General features: G+C 41.8%; 1 protein-coding gene across 2 annotated transcripts; it reads right to left on the bottom strand.

Annotated features, from left to right (window-relative positions):
* Window positions 1-334: 334 nt before the first annotated feature.
* Window positions 335-16,038, bottom strand: LOC142023586 (ankyrin repeat domain-containing protein 40-like). Of its 2 annotated transcripts, none has more exons than XM_075014698.1 (5): window positions 15,786-16,038; window positions 13,555-13,703; window positions 10,785-11,276; window positions 8,078-8,244; window positions 335-3,705 (listed from the first exon to the last, which is right to left on the bottom strand). In XM_075014698.1, the coding sequence occupies exons 1-5, from the start codon at window positions 15,917-15,919 to the stop codon at window positions 3,562-3,564; spliced, it is 1,086 nt and encodes a 361-aa protein (XP_074870799.1). In that variant the 5' UTR covers window positions 15,920-16,038; the 3' UTR covers window positions 335-3,561. The 2 variants fall into 2 exon arrangements, with proteins under 2 accessions (XP_074870799.1, XP_074870798.1); XM_075014697.1 differs by having other exon boundaries at window positions 8,069-8,244; window positions 15,786-16,030.
* Window positions 16,039-19,000: the final 2,962 nt, after the last annotated feature.

Below are 19,000 nucleotides of genomic sequence, written 5' to 3' on the forward strand. Positions count from 1 at the left end.
AGCATTGTGTTCTTGCACAAAGGCAAATGACACTTGTTTAGCAAGCTGCATTTTTTACATGCCCCCACCCCCAACGGTACACAAGCCTGACCTTGTAATAAGCAAGATGGCTCTGCCTGTGCTTGACTAGCTGACACCATACACAAAAGATAAGCTGAATGGGTTTTTAAGCAGCCACAATCCCTCAGCTATTGACAGCAACCGTACTCATTTAGTGTTAAAAACAAGGTGGTGCCTTGTCATGTCAACGTTGTGTGTCCCCATCCATTTCCGCCCCCCCCCCCCCCAAAGTGTATGGAAGAAGTTTAACCTCTTTTCACAATGATGGTCTTTATTGAATGAACAGAAATAAATTCACTAATAAGAGTTAGTGTGCTTTAAATTTTATCAAGCTTCATAAAATATACAAAAATAGTTCTCTGAATGCATAGATTTGCTCAGTTACCAGCACTGTATTTTTGCTGTCGGTAGTGTTTTTAGCAAAGTTGGTGCTGCTTATCAAGTTAACAGTTGTGAATTAGAGGAACTGAAGTTTTTTTAAAATAGAATTGCTTCCATTAATTATGCAACACTATTAATTTTTTATGTAACTAGGACACTTTCCTACACCTCTTAACTACAGGCTATACAAAACTGGCTGTAAATACTCCTAATTTTGAGATACATAGGAACTGTTTGTTTTCCCCCCAGTTAAAGCCTATACCTTGAAATAACCCCTCCACTACCGTAGTAAGTGTGCCACATATGTAAACCAAATCCAGACTCAGGTTTGGGGATGTGGGGCGGGAGGGCAGGGGACAAAAGGATTAGACCACAGCTGCATGTTTGTAGCCGGTTTCATTGTAGGGTGCAGGAAAGGATCTAGAAAGCAGTAATCAATTCTGAACCAGTTAAGCAAAATCCCAGTGAGGAAAAGGAGTTTTAACTTCTCTTTAGGTTTGGATTTTATGTCATTTTGCAGAAAATGGGACAATCTAATTTGTCAAATTCAGAAATGCCTACTGAACATAATACATGCTGTACAGTGTGTGAAAATATTCTGGCTAAAAAAGCTTCCCCTTGTAAGAGCTGTGGCTATCTCCTATAAAATGTGTAACTAAATCATTTTCAATATACATTGCAAGCCACATAAAAAAAAAAAGCCCTACTGTCGTACATGTGATTTTTAAGTAATACAAATCGAGCTTTTCCTGGAGTAGGGGTGCAGGAAGAAGCTAATTAAAGGCAGCTGGTCTAGTATACCCCAAGAAAGAAATGGAGTTAGAAATGGGCTCAATATTGGAGTGCTTATAAAACAGGTAGGAGGTGTTTTATCTAAGGCTCTGTCTACACTAGAGTGATCTGTTGACAGAAGTTTCTTTTGGAAGATATCAGACGCCAAGTGGATTGAAAGTATGACCTCCTGGCTGCACTTTCAACAGAATGGCCGCCCAGAAGCCCTCTCTGTCAAGAGGGCGTTGCGGAACGTCGAGATCGACTTTCTGCCTTAACAGTAAGTCAACAGAACCCCTTGAGTATGTGAACGCTCTGCAGGTTTTGTAGCCTAAGAGATAAGAAAGGCCTACTCAGGCTGGCCTTGGCCACTTTTAGTTTTTCTGCGCATGTCCCCAGCCTTCATCATACTCAGGGTAGCCCAGTAGTTTGGTAATTACTGAAGATCAGTAGACCCAGCAACAAAAGTCCATTAGCCTCAGCTAGTCTAGGGGAAAAAGCTACTTGCACTATGGTATTTGATAGTAAATTTGATACATGTTTCAAATTAAACACCATCCAGGATAAGCCATCTTGCTCTGACAAAAATTGAGAGATTAAAAACTGGGTTAGATTCAAGTTTTTAACACATTGCTATAAATCATCCAAGAACATGAAGCTATTTGAGTTAATCAGTTGGCTGAAGCTTTTGACAGTAACACCTGCTCATATAATATAATGAAAGTTGCAGGAAGAATGTGTCAGACAGAATCATTTTAAAAACAGCTCTAGGTGCAGATGTTAATTGGATCTGATGATGCATCTACTTCCATTCGCATGGTCCCTTAATTAGTTTGGCTAAGCAAGAGCAGGTGAACTTCTCTGGAGTTCAGATATTTTCACTTCTCAACTGTCCCCCTGTAGCCAAATTTAACTCAGCTTCCCTGAACTGTTAACATCAAGGGTGCTTCCTACAAGAAATTTTTTAAAATTAAAGAACTATTAAAATCAAAGGGAATAATTAATGGTAGCTAAGTGAACAATTGTTAGAAAGTGAATTATGAGTATATAGGCTTTAAAAGAAATAGGTACCCCCCCCTCAAAAAATGCCAAAAATAGCATTTTATTTTTAAACACTATGGCATATGTAACTTTTCATTTGCTTTGATCTAATCAACAGGGCAGCTAAGATTTACATTTAAAAAAAATCTGTTTGAGTGACATTAAAAGATATCCCTTTTTGTTCAGTTGGGTCATAGTTTGGGGAAGAGAAATGATGTTTAACAAACATCAATGACAGGTTTCCAAATGTTAAGCTGATTTTAGCATGTTTTACCTATGTGGTAGTTATGATGGGTGATTTCTGCAGATTGTTTTGAGCAATAAATGCCACTGCTCTAACAGACATAGCATACTACTTCAAGCAGTTGTAAGATACTCAGAGGGCTTCATACTGTGTACAGTAATCCGACAGCTAAACTCCACTCCCAAAACTGAAGTTGTCTGAAATAGAAGTTGTCTACATTTGCATTGTCTACATTTACATTCCTTTTTCAAAAGAGGGCATGCAAATGAGGCACTGCTTTACATGTCTGTCACCTCACTTGCATGTTCTCCTTTCAAAAGAAAAAGAGTAAACCCCCTATTCAAAAGAACCCGTCTTCCTATTTTTGTTTCAGGAAGAAAGGTTCTTTAGAAGATGGGGTTAACTTTCCAAAGAGCCCTGTCTACACTGATCTCTTTCTTTCAAAAGGAGATGGCAAATGAAGTGCCAGATACGTAAATTTTCAATTACCTTCATTTACATTCCTCTTGAAAGATGAATGCATGTGTAGACAAAGGTAGAATGAATAGTTTGAGGAAGGAAAAAGCAGTACAAAACCAAATTCTTGAAGACTTTGATACAAATCCTCTTATCCTCATCAAGTCATTTAAAAGTTTTGGTGACAGCAGAGAGCCTGCACCCTGAGGATCTGAGAAATTCAGAGGGCAACAAAGCACAGAAGCCCACATTTATAACTTATTTAAAAAATAGATACTTAACTCCGCCTGATTTCCCCAGGAAAATGGGGTGATAAGAGCACATTCAAGAAGTTTTTACTTTTTAGCCAACAGATGACCAACAGTCTTCTAATGCCAGATGCAACCAGTAAACATCATGGACTTGTATCTGAAGCATACGGGCTTAATAGACATGAGGTACCCTTTATCTGAATACAATATTAAGAAAAAGTAATGGGGGGTAGCAAGTATCAAAGATATACTATTATTAGTTAAAATATTAGCCCTAACAATAATTTAAGGTTTCATACATGAACGACTGCTTCAGAAAACAGCAGCATATAATTCATTTCTCTCATGCTAGAATGTTCAGTAAGTCAGCTTTGATGCTCTACTGTTGTAGCAAGACTTCTCTGTCAACGCTGATGCAGCATGTCTAAAAGGAGAGTTGTCAGTTTTCACAAGAACCAACTCCAGTTCTTGAAAATCCTGAAGTCTTGCAACATCTTTGTCCTTAAGAGTGGAGGGGAAAAAAAAGCAAATGTCAATAAACATAGTTACCATTAATACATATAAACACAGCCAGGCCTGTGAAAGCAAACATCACCAACTACTACTTTTTCTAGTTAATGTGTTACAATTTGTTTTGCTCTATGACAGAATCTGCCAATATAGTTTACTTTTCCATTCTTCAAATACCCACTATTTTTACTTAGTGAACTGAACAGTAAAAGGCTCTGACTAAAACATGCTGTGGAGGGTAGTGCATGTGTCAGATTAACTAGAAGTCACATAGACAATGCCAGTTGATTTTATACATAGAAATATGATATGTGTGCTACCTGAACTCAAAGGAATAGTTCCATAGCTGATGGAGTACCTATATACAGGAAACTCTTCCATATCTGGCATTTTATTATCTGGAAATCTCAAATAACCAGCATTTTAAGTAAATAAGTAAATTTTAGTTATGCTTTCTATGCATACTGTATAGTGAAAGTAAATACAAATAAATACAGTATAAGTTTACAGTACTACTGGTGTTTGTAAATAAAGTACTCTGCATACATTTGTTTCTTTAATTTTTTTTTTTTTTTTAGTGTTTATGCATTGGTAGGTATACCTCTCTATTATCCAGAATATTTGAATATCTGGCAGCCTCCTGGTCCCAGGGCTGCCAGATATGAAAGTTTATTGTACAGTATTTACATCAACAAGGCTGAGGTGCGGTACGTTCTTCCTGCCCGCCACACCACCACCCTCATGCAAAACTGTGACATAGTTGACACCACAGCAACATGGTGGGATAATACACCACTGGAATACTGATGTAGGAAAGTAACATCTTGCTCAGAAAGTACAAGCACGGGGAAAAAAGGCAGGAGATGTTGCCTTACAAAAATCTATACACTTGGGCTGAGGGTCAATGGAAATAGCAGTCAGATCTGTTGAAAGTCTGAGTCAGGATAAAAGAGAAAAGCAAAGGTGATTTCATGATAGGTGTCCACTACAAACTACCAAATCAGGAAGAAGAGGTGGATTAGGCTTTTTTTTTTTTTTTTGAATACACTAACAAAATCATCCAAATCACAGGACTTAGGTGATGAGGGACTTCAAGTACCAAGATGTCAGCTGAAAACAATATAGGAGGATTATGCAACAAGTTCTTGGAATGTATTAGATTTTTAAATTCAGAAGGTGCAGAAAGCTACTAGGAGAGAGAGGCTATTCTAGGTTTGATTTTGACAAATGGGGGTAACTAGTTGACAACTTGAAAGGTGAAGGCCTCTTGGGACCATAAATGGTAGAGTTCATGATTCTACGGAATTATAGGAAAAGAAAGAACAGTAAAATAATGACAATGGATTTCAAGAAAGCAGAATTTTAAGCAAAATCAGGGAGTTGGTAAGATCCCACGGGAAGCAAGTCTCAGAGGAAAAAGGTGACAGTTGGCAGTTTTTCAGAGACACATTATTAGGATCACAAGCACAAACTATTCCAATATAGAGGAAAGAGGCAGTATGGCAAGATACCACCATGGCATAACCAGATCTTCAATGATTTAAAACTAAAACATTTAAAAAGGAGTCCTACAAAAAAGGGGAAACCAGGCTTAATTACAAAGGATAATTTTGCTCCTGCATATGCAAAGAAGCCAAGGCACAAATCAAGGTCAAACAAGCTAGAGATACAAAGGGTAACAAGAAAACATGCTACAGATACATTAGAAGCAAGATGAAGACCAAGGACAGGATAGACCTGTTATTCAAGGAAGAGGGGAAAAAGGTGACAAAGTGTAAATGACAGGTGCTTCATGACTAGTTTGTCTTCACAAAGAAGGTCAGTGGTGACTGAACATATAGCAAATACCAGAGAAAATGAGGTAAGAGAAATTAAAATAGGGAAACAAAAAATTAAAAATTCTACTGGAAGGCATCCTTGAATATTCAAAGAGCTCACTAAGGCGATAGCTGAGCTATAAGCTATTATCTTTGAAAAAGCCATGGAAAAGGAGAGAGATTCTGAAAGATTAGAAAAAGGTAAATAGAGTGCCAATCCATAAAAAGGGTAATAAGGATTACCTGGGAAACTACAGACTAGTCAGCTTAACTTCTGTACCAGGAAAGATAATGGAGAAAATAATTGATATAATCCATTTGAAAACAGCTAGAAGATAAGGTAATAAGAAAAGGCACAATATTTTCCAAGAATAAATCACGTCAAATCAACCTGATAGCTTTCTTTGACAGGGTAACAAGATTTGTGGATGGTGTGGGGAAAGAAGTGGTAGAGCTAGATTTTAGTAAAGTGTTTGATACAGTCTCTCACAATCTTCTCATGAACAAATTTGGGAAATACAACCCAACTGGAGCTACTATACGGTATGTGTGTAAATGGTTGGATAACCATTCCTAGGAGGTAGTTATCTATGATTCAGTCATACTATAAGGGCATAATGACCAGGGATCAATTCTGGTTTTGGTTCTGCTCAATATTTTCATCGATGATAGAGATGGTGGCGTAGAGAGTATGCTTTTTACAATTTGTACATGATAGCAAGCTGGGAAGGGTTGCAAGTACTTCAGAGGATGGAATTATAATTCAGAATGATCTGGACAAACAGTCTTTGGTAACAGGATGAAATCTACTGAGGACAAATACTAAATACTCCACTTAGGAAAGAACAATCAGTTGCACTCACACAAAATGGAAAATGACTGTCTAGGAAGGAGTACTGAGGAAAGGGACCTGGCAGCCCTAGTGGACCACAAGGTAAAAATATGAGGCAAGGGTGTGATATTACTGCCGCGCCGCCCCCCCCCCCCCCCCAAAAAAAAAAAAAAAAGGGTAAATGCCATTCTGGGATGTGGTAGCAGGAGTGGTGTAAGAAACTAGAAGTATTTCTTCTACTCTACTCCATGCTAACTAGGCCTCAACTGGAGTACTGACATTTCAGGAAAGATATGGACAAATTAAAAGGAAAAAGTCCAAAGAAAAGAAATAAGTACGATTAACGGTCTAAAAAGCATGACATATGAGGGAAGACTTAAAAGAAATGGGTTTGTTTAGTTTGGAACAGGAGTGGGTAACCCCCCACCCCCCCAGTGCACAGTCCAGATCTAGCCCCCGTTTGGCATGGATCTGGTCCTGAGGCTCAGGACTGCTCCCCAGCATATGGCCTGCAGGTTGGGGGATGTGGTGCCACATGCCTCGAGGGCCAGAGTCAGGCAGGCTGGAGTTGGATCTAGCTCACATGCTGTGCCTGGCAGGGGCAAGAAGCAGCTCCGCATGCTGCCAATGCTGCCCCCAGCTGGGAAAATGGCAGCACTAAGAACTACAGCCTAGAGAGGCTTTTTCCCCACTGCCCTGATGGTCTGGAATGCGAGCCAAATCAGATCAACAGGAGCAATAACTGAGAGCAGCAGGAGCCATGTGTGTCCCCCCAGGGAGCTGCATGAGGTAAGTCCCCACTGGCCCAGACCAAATAAACCAAACCCACTTCTTGGCAGCCCCCTCCCACACTGACCTCATTTTTAGCCTTACCACCCAGCTTAGGGGATCTAACAAAATCTGGCTCTGGCCCCATGAGGCTCTGGGGCTTGTGTGAGGGGAATGAAGTGAGTGTCTTTTTATTTCTTTTAAGTAAGGGATCACTTTTTTCCCCATCTCACTTGTGTGGGCCCCAACTGAGCTGTCTGTGGCCCCAGACCCAAAAAAAATCCCCTACATCCGTTCTTCAGATAAAAGAGAAAACACTGAGGACAGATAACATATTTCAAATGCCTACAAGATTGTTACAAGGAGAAAGAACATTTTCTCTTTAACCTTTGCTAATAAAACAAGTAGCAATGGTCTTAAATTGGAGCAAGGGAAGGTTTGGGATGGACATTAAGAAAAGCTTCCTCATTTATCAAGGTGGTTAGGCCCTGGAATAAAATGTGTAGAGAGATTGTGGTACATTGGTACACTGTACATTTTCAGAGCAGCTTAGAGAAACACCTGTTAGAGATGATCTAGATGATGCTTGGTCCTGCCATAAGTGCAACGGATTAGACAATGACCTCTTGAGGTTCCTTCCAGTCATATGATTCTTATGTTTCAAATTTTTGGCAACTGTAGGTGCCTGTGACTTGACCAGCTTTGGGGGAATTTAAAAATAATATATCTACTTTGATAAAAAATATTTTTACTAGATCAGACAAAGCTACATTATTTCCCACCGATGCAATATTTCTTTGTGCCTGAATACTTAATAAAAAAATTACATGGTAGTCAGTTCTTGAACATAGTGTAACTCTTTTGGTTCTAAGGTCACTGGACTCCAGAGTTCAAGATAACAGAGAAATCGATTAACAAATATGAACGTTCCCCTTACCTTTCTTACCAATGTATTTGGTAATTTTCTGATCTTCTCCACTTGCTCTTGATTAACTCCCAATTCACAGCAACTGACTCTGAGCAGATCCTGATAGGTCAGTTCTTGTCTGTCTAATTCAATCTCAATGAAGTCATTTTCCCTGAAGTTCTGAATTCTCACCTTAAGCACCAGTTCTAGTTTAAAAAAAAAATGTTGAAGGAGGTCTGAAATATAATCTTACAAAGAAAAATAAATCAGCATAATAGATCAAAACTGAGGGAGAATTTACATTTTATTATTTAAATACAGATTTTGTTCGTATAAAACCTTACAAGGATTTAAACCTGAGGTACCCATAGAAAAATCCAGTAACATCTCCACAATAAAGCAAACAGCCCAAAACTGCAGAAGAAACTGTAAAAGTATGTGGCTATATTAAAAAAAAAAACATGCAGTATTCTAAAGCCTCTATAAGAATTGATTCCTCTTTTTTTTTCCTGTGTGAATTTAGGGCTTGTGATATTACACATCTGCAGAGATACTGCTGTCATGGGGGCTGGATGAATACCATAGTTTCTGGACTCCTTCCACACAGATCAGGTACAACATAGACAAGTGCAATGCAAACTTATTAGTACTCATGGAAGTACAGGTTGAACCTCTCTTGTCCTGCACCCTCAGGACCCAACCAATGCCAGACAAGAATTTGCATGATGATGAGAGGTGAATATTTGCTAGCACATTATGACACTTCCATTGCTTACTGGGCTCTTAGAAGACATTTAGGGGTTAAGTACAGCTAAATAACACTGCAGATCACAGAGACAGGGCTGGTGGCTGTAAAAAAATCTTTATGGGACCATGGGAAACTTGGCAACACCCATGAGAAGTGGTCATCCAGCAAACTAAAATCATGCCAGTTTACGGAATTTGCTGAAGAAGAGAGTTCTGGATTAGAGAGGTTCACCCTGCAATTGAGAATCCATGGCCTAGTCAGTCCAACATTTCTGACATCAAGGCCATGTCTACACTAGCCCCAAACCTCGAAATGGCCATGCAGATGGCCATTTCGAAGTTTACTAATGAAGCGCTGAAATACATATTCAGCGCTTCCTTAGCATGCGGGCGGCCGCAGCACTTCGAAATTGACGTGACTCACCACCGCGCGGCTCGTCCCAGCGGGGCTCCTTTTCAAGAGGACCCCACCTACTTTGAAGTCCCCTTATTCCCGTGAGCAGATAGGAATAAGTGGACTTCGAAGTAGGCAGGGTCCTTTCGAAAAGGAGCTCCATCAGGACGAGCTGCGTGGCAGCGAGGCGCGTCAATTTCAAAGTGCTGCGGCTGCCCGCATGCTAAGGAAGCGCTGAATATGTATTTCAGAGCTTCATTAGTAAACTTCGAAATGGCCATTTCGAAGTTTGGGGCTAGTGTAGACACAGCCCAAGAGGGACAATAATGCTAGTTTTGTGATATGGACACCTGTCCACCAGACAGAATTTTGCAGAGCCTTAGAAGAATGAGTCTGAATAGTAAATAGCAGAAGAACATCCACAAAGTGCAATCTCAGACTGTTTCTCACACCTGTGGCAACTTGGAGCTTCACTGATACCACAGTGCACAGGTCCAGGGGTCCTCCAGTGTGGAGTACCTGCAGGATTAGCACTTCAATCTGAATCTGACTGAGCAACTCAAACGAAGAAAATATGGGTAGGTATATACCTTTATCTGAGACCTCATACTTATCAGAAATGCTCAGTGTGCATGCGCTGTATGAGAGCGCAATGTTAGGAGTTTGTTGTATATTTGGGTGTACAGTGAGCAGTGGGACCTTGTAAAGAGATGGCGAAAGGAAACAGGACAAGATGACTTGTTCGGAATACAATTTCTATTTGGGAGGTATAATACTTCAGTATATGACTGAAAAGAGAATTAAAACAGATTTTTCAGACTGAAAAACAGCAGTACATCTTCACAAGCATGTTGTAATATCACATCAAATCTGTTCCATGCATGCAATTTGTCACATTCTGGTCAATTACACCAGAGGAAATTGAGATTAACTCCACTGATTTGAAGAAAATTTTTCTGGTGTAACAGAATAGCCTCAGTTTCACTAAAAAAGGATTTCATTTCAACAGCAATTAAATAAAAAAAAAATTAGGAAATCTAAAGGAACCTCAGAAAAAGAAGCTATATTTTATAATTCAAGGCTTGTCTACACACAAAATAATCTAGAATAAAGCAGGGTGTGAATCTGAAAAGGATTAACTCTTATTTCAGGTATTTCAGATGTACTCCCTCTAAAGATCAGCCCTATAAGGTGTATTGGTTTGCAAGAAAGTTATTACACTTTGTATCATATTAGGTAGGGTTTGTAATTTTTTAATTGCTTAGGTTTATAGACTGGAATATTTCCAGCCGCAGAAAAGCAAATTCAGTTGTCTGTAACACACTTATGGTACTATATAAACAATACAACAATGATTCTCTTTAGCAAGGTGTGGAAAGCATTTTAAGCAGAGCTGGGATAGGCCACTCTCTCTCTCTGCTACCATATTGTCCCTTTGACATGTCCGTTAACATTTCTACCTCTCCTCCAAGGGAAGGATGGGATGAAAAAAGGCAGAATGAGAGAAACATAAAACACACCCTCAGATTAGCTCCCAACTAGTGTTGCATACAAGCACCAGCAGTGTAGCAGCAAGATGCATGATCTTGGAAAATTACAAGTTACCTTGCATATTATATGGAAAATTTCCAGTGAAGAAGAGTGGCTGAAATGCTGTTGCAGCCCCAGCACGAGAGCCATTCTGCTGCTGAGGTACAGGCTGAGTAGGTGCTCCTGGAGAAATTAGGCCTCTGTTATGAGACATGGATGGCTGATAAATGGGGCCACTATGGTCTCTGAGATTTGGATATTCTGGCACCGTGATGGCCGCTGATGGGGAGGGCTGGCCTTCCTTAGAGTGCACTGCAGGAAAACCATGTTTGCTCTGTGACGATGTTGGTGTACATATGCTTTCAACCTGAGTTGCTGAAGAACAAGGGCTGGTTTCGCACACTGAAGCAGAAGAGAGGGGAGTGCTTTCATTCTGGGATGCTGATGAGCTGGCTGGAATGCTGTTGCTTTCTTTAGTGTAACCATAAGCAAAGCCAGGATTGGCCAAATAGTTTGCAACAATTGGCAAATTTAAGTCTTCCACTTCTTGAAATTCATCTTCCTCCACTTTAGGAAAAGAGAGAGAACCTGTTAGATAGATAGTATTGTCTTCTCCAATTCAAATACAAAATTAGAGTTTTCCTACCATGTCTCACAAAGTTACACCATCTTGGAAAAATCACAAGAATGGCATCAATGTAGCTGGTGCTTATGGCCACTTGAAAACATGGCAAAATGCTGGGAATGTGAAAAGGAAGAATAAAAATCAAAGGGGAAAGGAATTTTTGTACAGACTGTGTGGGAAGTTTTCCAAGGTTATGCCCCTCACACAAATTACTGTGAAAATAGTAATGGTAGCCTGTACTTAGCTGCACATGCATTTTCATAGCAGTAACACAGCTATTACACGCTTTCTGTGGATTGTCAAATTTACCAACTTGAATCTAAGAGGCTCATTCCCCATACAACTATGATTAACATACAGAAGCATGTTCAGTGAGTTACATCTGACTAAGTGGGTCTTTGCCCATGAAAGCTTATGCTCCAAAATATATTAGTCTATAAGGTGCCAGAGGAATTACTGTTTTTGAAGATACAGACTAACTCGGCTACCTCTCTGATAAAAGGTGAAACTTCTATGGTAAAGAAACATTGGACCCATTTCCACTATTTCTAAGACTGTCACCAATCTATTTTTGGCTTGCTTCTCAGCACGTGTGTGATGTAACCTTTTTAAATATACCAGTGCATTTCGCAGTGTGTATGCAGATAGCTACGTTTTACTGCCCAGAAGTCATGAAAGCTATGAAATTCCGAGAGGCCAACACTCCTATAATGTAGCCGTTGTTGCTATACGCAATGGGTTCGTAAGACTTTTGGTTCAGCTTGACCAGACCTATTTATTTATCCACATAAAAGGCTTTCACTTGAGTCTTGATTCAGCTACCTTTAAATGAATGGAACCACTTCAATGAGAGTTGGAAAACTGCTTCATTCTGAGTTCTGTAGCTAAAAGTGGATTGAACTTATCTACATAGCAAAATTTAGTGATATACGAGTATAATTATATTGCTATAATTATACCTGTATAACTCCCTGCATGCACATGTTTTTTATTCCAGAATACTTTTTCTAGTTTTGCTCATGTCACTTTCACTAAAGTGGTATAATTTGTGCAGTAAATTTTCCCATGTAAACAAACCTTAAGAATTCATTTTCTTTATAAGAATGGAGTTTTTGGACTACAGTTGGCAACCCTCAGTTGATAATATATTAAAAAAGTAAAAGAGGTTTATCTACTAGTGGAATAATAACCACACTAAACAAATCTGAAGATCAAATGAGGAAATAAAGCAACAATCGCCTTTAATCCTGAATGCGTCAAATGGCATACACCCTCTTACTTTCTGTCTCCTCTCCATAGCAAGATTCATCTCACCCTGATCTGTTTCACTCAGGTTTTGTTTGACATATCTTTTTTGCACATATATTTTTTCTGATTTCCACAGAGCATGACTAAGGCTTAAGTAACTTTCCCAGAGTGAATCAGTATCAGAACCAGGAGTAGAATTCAGGAGTCCAGATCCCAACACTATATTACAACATATTAGATGTATTTACAAATAGCTACATGGTACAAAGTACGTGCAAATGGGAAATCAAAAGTTGTTAAATAATAATCATTTAAACTCATACATAGATAAGGAATTATTCGTAATGGAAAGGCACACTATCTAAAAAAAGTTTAGAAACAGATAACTGAATTGGAAGAGCAAAACTTTTCTGAAAGTGACTAAAAATGAAAAAATCACAAAATTCTCTACCAAGGTGATATCTAACACAACAAATTTCATCTTGGCACAAAACATGTTCACAGCAAGACATAAACCCGCAATGCTTCCTTGCGCAAATTGTGCACCTAGGACAATGAAACTACTTGAATGAGCAAGCATTACTCAATAGTAACAGAGAGGGAGCCGTGCTAGTCTATATACTATCAAAACAAAAAAGCAGTCAAGTAGCACTTTAAAGACTAACAAAATAATTTATTAGGTGAGCTTTCGTGGGACAGACCCACTTCTTCAGACCATAGACATACCAGAACAGACTCAATATTTAAGGCACAGAGAACCAAAAACAGTAATCAAGGAGGACAAATCAGAAAAAAATGATCAAGGTGAGCACATCAGAGAGTAGGGGGTAGATTATTGGTGTATTATTGGTGTAATTTACAGACTGGACCTTGTCTTTATAATAGTAATGCTGTCAGTCTATTGAATTAGTAAAACCACTAAATACTAAGACCAGTTATTTAAGAATAAATGTCAAAATATATAAACTGTACCTCCCATAATCTTGTGGATTTCTTTCCTTGATGTTAACTGGGCTGCCAGTTCTCCCTTAGCTGTAACAATCTCCTTATCAGCACCAGCATCAATCAGACAAGAGACCACTTCAGCATGGTTCCGTTTGCATGCCCAGTGCAAGCAGGTCCTGTGTGTAAAGAAAATATAGTAATGACTTTATAGTTCCAATGAACTATATACTCTGACCACAAAATTCAGAGTTCTAAACCATTATGTGCCAACAACAATAACCCATTTACTTGAAGTTTCATTAAAAATAAGAGTGACATGGGAGACACTGGAGTTAATTCCACATTTAAATTCCTTGGGACAGATACTACTTTACCTTGATCAGTCAGTGCACACTGATTGAGCAAATTGTCAATGCTAAAAAAAACAAAAATAACAACACTGCTTTATGCAGTGTTAATAAAATAACACTGTTGGTAGCCTATGTCCCTGAGCAATGTTAACTGGTACACAATAAAGTGTAACAGAAATTGAAGAGGAAAAGAGACTTACCAGGCTTCTGTGAAGACTTGCACCAAATTAGTCTTCAAAAATGTGGATTTAAAGTTAAACTTCTAAGTCCATATTTATAAATGAAAAACCCAAATCTATATATTCATAGATTTTTTCAGACTAGAAGAGACCATTGACAACCAAGTCTGACCTTTGGTGTTTCACAGGCCATTCAATTTCAGCCAGGTACAGAGCCCAAAATTAATTTGATTAATGCAAATCTTCCAAAAAGGCATTCAAAGTTGAAGACATCAAGAGATGGAGAACCTACTATTGTCCTGAGTAGTCTGTGTCAGCTGTTAAACACCTGCACTGTTAAAAATAATTGTATTTCAGTGCCCAACTATTGTGCCTTCTTATGCCCTTCACTATGCTGCACCTTCCCCTTGCCCCCACCACAAAAAAAAAACAAAACACAACACACCCACCCAGCATGCATCAAGCAGCTCCCAACAAAGTCAATGGGAGATGCAGGGTACTGAGCACTTTTGAAAAATCCAGTTATTGATTTGAACATCTAAACAAGAATTCAGGGACTCCATTTTAGAGATATACTTTCAAAAATCTTGGCGCAGGTATTTATCATGCATCAGTAACAGGCTTATAACTCAGTTTGGACCCGTCTACATAGACAAATTCAAGCTCCGATATTACAAATCAGAGTATTATCAAGTTAATACAATCACAGTAAATAAAGTATGGTGCCAAGCTTCCAGTCTACATGCATTCACACTTTTGTTAACAATGCTTAGCTCTTAAATAGCATTTTCCATGCATAGGTTGCAAAACACTTCATAAAGGAGAATATAATTATCCCATTTTACAGTTCAGGAAACTGAGGTACAGTGCGCAGATGTCAAGTGCCCAGATCACTCCAGCAGGGCTAGGAACAAAATCAAGTCTCCTTAGTTCAAGTTTAATGCTCTATCCACTAGACTCTGCTTGCCTCCTTACACACAGGGTTGCCAACTCAATTAAGCAATTTTTCCCATCATGACAATATCATTTTCTTAAATTATCCTATTAAAGCCTCCAGGATAGCTTTCAACAGCCACGGGGAGATTGATGTCGACTGCAGGAAACTCTGGACCAGGCCTGGAGAATGAGTAAGTCTACATACGCTGTGTCCAGCCTTTCCTCCCTGATGATTCCCACACACTATACAAATGCTGGCAGGAGTTGTGCAGCCCCTTTTGGGATGGAAGAGCAGGGTGGCTGGGAACACTTTGAAAAGGGCACCCGCATAAATTTTGTACCAAAAGGGATGCAGGCTACACACTGACACACAACACACTCCCACGAGACACACACAGACACCTCTGCAAGGTGAACATGTGGACAGCCACCCAGAAGAGATTCAGGTGCCACCCAGCTGATTACAAGAGCACCCACTGTCAGCAGCATGGGTTTCTATGGGGTGGTGCAAATAATATTTATTCTGCTCGTGGATGAAAAAAAGGAGGCATCCTGACACACCCCCAGCCAGGCCCCGTGCGCACACACACTCCCCACAGACAGTACACCTCAGACACCCAATACAGTCACTCCCCCAATCACGCCCACACCACACCCAGATACCCCTGCCAGCCCCACACCACACCCGGACACCCCAGCAGCGTGACGCGGCCTGGGGCAGCCGCTCCCCGCCCGCAGGTCCCTGGCCCAGGGTGGGGCGGGGACCGGCTGTTGGGGCCGGGCCGGCACTTACCAGCCGTTCACCTCATTTGGGGAGTTGACGTCCGCCCCGCGCCGCAGCAGGCTCCGCACCTCCTCCAGGTCCCCCAGAGCGGCCGCTTCCCGCAGCCTCTCCGCCAGCTCCCGCTCCTCCCCGGGCTCGCTCATCGCCTCCGGGGGGGCGGGCCAGGCCTGGCCGGGCCGGGGCCCCTCACACACCGCCCGGCGGCAGCCAACCCAGCTCCCTCCGCCGGGCCCTATTCTCCGAGACACCCGCGCCGGGCCCTTTGGTTCCGGGCCGGGCCCGGCTCGGCGTCTGCCGCGTGCGATGCCCCAGCGTGCCAGGGCCCAGCCTTCGGCTCTCACAAGTCACTCGCCGGCCGCAGGCACACCCCGAAGTCCTGAGCTCGGCTATTCCAAGCCTGCGATGTATTGCCAAGAAAAGCTTTGGGCTCTTTGTATTCCTGCCCGGGTGGGGGAGCCAGCGGCAGTCACATTTCCACCAGCAGGGTCGAGAGGTGCCCAGCCTGACCAGAGCCTCAGGCGCTGGAGGAGGAAAACCACACGTGGCCTGAGATGGCAATGAGCCTCTGCCAGGGTTCCCCAATAGCTGGGGGCCCAAGAGAGATTCAAATGCTGCCCTGATGAGCACCCACAGCCAGCAGCCTGTGTTTTTACTGGTGGTGCACATCCATATCTGCCTTGGTGCACATACATTTTTTTCCACTTAGGGGTGGAAAATGTTAGAGGAAACACCCCTCTCTGCCCCTCCAAAGCTCTCTTTATCTCCCCCCAGGGCCGTGGTATTTGAAAGGGAGGGAGGTTTTAAAAATTCCTACCCAGAACCTCAAAGACGTTTGGGCACCTCACTTCTACGGAGGACTTCACTCTTCCTTCTATGAAGGAGGTGCCATTAAAGCTGTGTTGAAAACCATCCAAATGCATGAGGCTTGGGAGATGCAATAGGAGACAGTACCCCAGGACATCTCATCTGGAGCGTCTAGTTAATCATCATGGTAGAGAGGAAATGGAACAGGACTGTACGGGCTATAAAGGGGGCTCATTTGTGAGGTCACTGGACCTGACAGGAACTAGGGTTCCCAGCTGTCTAATCATACAAACACACTTCTCTCGTCACCAGCCCCATTACCTTGAGGCTCCACCCATTCTCCAAGGGCCTGTCAAACCCTGTCCCCATCCGCCTCCATTGTTCACTTTTCCCCTCGCTCACTCACTTGCACAGGGCTGGGGCAGGGTGTTGGCTCTGGTAGGGGGCTCGGGGCTGGGGCTGGGGCTGGGGTGGGGCTTCGGGTGTGGGAGGAGATTTGTGGTGCAGGCTCTGGGGCTCAGGGCTTGAACAGGAGGTTGAGGTGCATGAGGGGGTGAGGGATATGGGTTCCAGTTGGACAGTGGCCTGACCTGGCCCCTCATCACCCCTGTAAGGGGCTGCCATGTCCCTGTGGCCCCTGGAGGGGCCAGGTAGCTGTGCACACTGCCCCTGCCTGCAGGAACAGCTCTTGCCATTCCCATTGGCCGTGTAGCCAGGCATCTTTACTGGAATGGTGCTCGGATGTCCAGTCTGCTCCCTTTGATGTTAATCACCTTTGCTGCGTGTGTGTGCTCTCTTCGGACAGCCGTGCAAACTCGGCAGTTAGCCAACACTGCTGACCTCGGACAGCCCCCAAGAACCGGAAATCAAGTGAGGTACGAAGGCACTGGAGCCAGATTTATTGTCAATAGCACATGGGCTCCAACAACCTCATGAGTCTCCAATAGGACTCAACAGTTTACACTGGTATGGGCATACACCGTGACAATGGACGTGACTCAGTTGACCACAAGGGGGCTCCATCATCCCCTAGGTCACTCGACACAGCCCCGTTATACACACTTTTATACATGGGTATAAACAAGTACGTATCCAGCTACAATCCCGTAATTGCAACGTATCGACACCAAACAGAGAGGCAGCCGTGTTAGTCTGTATCTTAACAAAACGAAAAAGCTGTCATGTAGCACTATAATTTATTAGGCGATGAGCTTTCATGGAGCAGACCCACTTCTTCAGATCTGGAGACTGTGCTGCACTGGAAATAGTGCTGACTATAACAGAGATATGAACCAAAAAAATTGAAAAGAAAACTGACAAATCAGGTACATAAGCAAGGTAATTGCTATCTCTATTGAGGCCAAGGAGCAACGTATCAAAGGTGAGCATAAATTCCAGTTCAAGGAAACATCTGAGCTGGCATTTATGATCAAATTTGACACTTTGCTCATTGGCCTTGGCAGAGATAGAAAATACCTTACACATTACAAAGACAGCTTCCCCATCTCTGATATTGATCTCAGGCAAGTTGCTTAACTTAACAGACACTTGCAGTAAGTAATTTTCTCTCCCCTCCTCCCTACCCTTCACCCTCTTTTCTGTCCTAAGTACCTGATTTGTTAGTTTTCATTTCAATTATTTTTATGTCTCTGTTATATAATCGTCATGCCAATCTTTCAGTACTATTTCCAGTACAGCACTATCCAGATCTGAAGAAGTGAGTCTGCCCCATAAAAGCTCATCGTCTAATAAAGTATTTTGCTAGTCTTTAAAGTGCTATATGACTGCTTTTTTGTTCAATTTAAAAATTACAGTGTACAGAGGGGTACATGAGCCAGTCCCACACCAAATCCTAAATAAAAAACAGCCTGATTGTGCCTGACTAAACCTTCTCCTTCTGCTTACATATCCGTATGCCCAGCTTGCATTTTGCCCTGAATATTTACTGGATTCTTGAAGCCCTGCTTAGGCTTAAAACATCCCTCTCCTGAAGCCAGACAAAAGAAACCGCCCCCCCCCCGCCCCAACAGCTAACTGCTTCAATTCAAAAGATCCCCCTTTTCCCATTGACTCACTGGGCTGCTTGCCAACATAGACCCCATTCTGTCTGGGTTAAACCCTTTACAGGCATTCGTTCATGACACATATACTCTCTGGGTTTGGCTTCAGTAGCCTTCAGAAGATAGAGCCTGATTCCGGGAGAGTCCTGGCAAACCAAGAGGGTTGGAAACTTAGACAGGAAGTGGCTCTCATTCCTAGAGAACCCTGAAAATTGAGTTTATTTAGGCTCCGCACAGACATGGGGGGTGGGTCTGTCTGCATCTGACTGTTTGCACAGGAGAACTAGCTAACCACAAATCCTGTTTCTCCACAGCTTGCACCCTACATAGTCATCTATACCCAGGCCCATTGAGGGCAAA

The sequence above is a fragment of the Carettochelys insculpta genome, chromosome 20 (assembly GCF_033958435.1).
Source record: "Carettochelys insculpta isolate YL-2023 chromosome 20, ASM3395843v1, whole genome shotgun sequence".
Classification (NCBI taxonomy): domain Eukaryota; kingdom Metazoa; phylum Chordata; order Testudines; family Carettochelyidae; genus Carettochelys; species Carettochelys insculpta.

What these genes read in the sequence shown, in the direction of transcription:
- LOC142023586 (XM_075014697.1), bottom strand. Translation starts at nt 15,919, where the DNA reads ATGAGCGAGCCCGGGGAGGAGCGGGAGCTGGCGGAGAGGCTGCGGGAA. An exon ending in AATCCACAAGATTATGGGAG is followed by an intron (nt 11,277 to 13,554) that starts GTACAGTTTATA and finishes CTTTTCCTAAAG; the next exon opens with TGGAGGAAGATGAATTTCAA. An exon ending in TTTTCCATATAATATGCAAG is followed by an intron (nt 8,245 to 10,784) that starts GTAACTTGTAAT and finishes TTTTTAAACTAG; the next exon opens with AACTGGTGCTTAAGGTGAGA.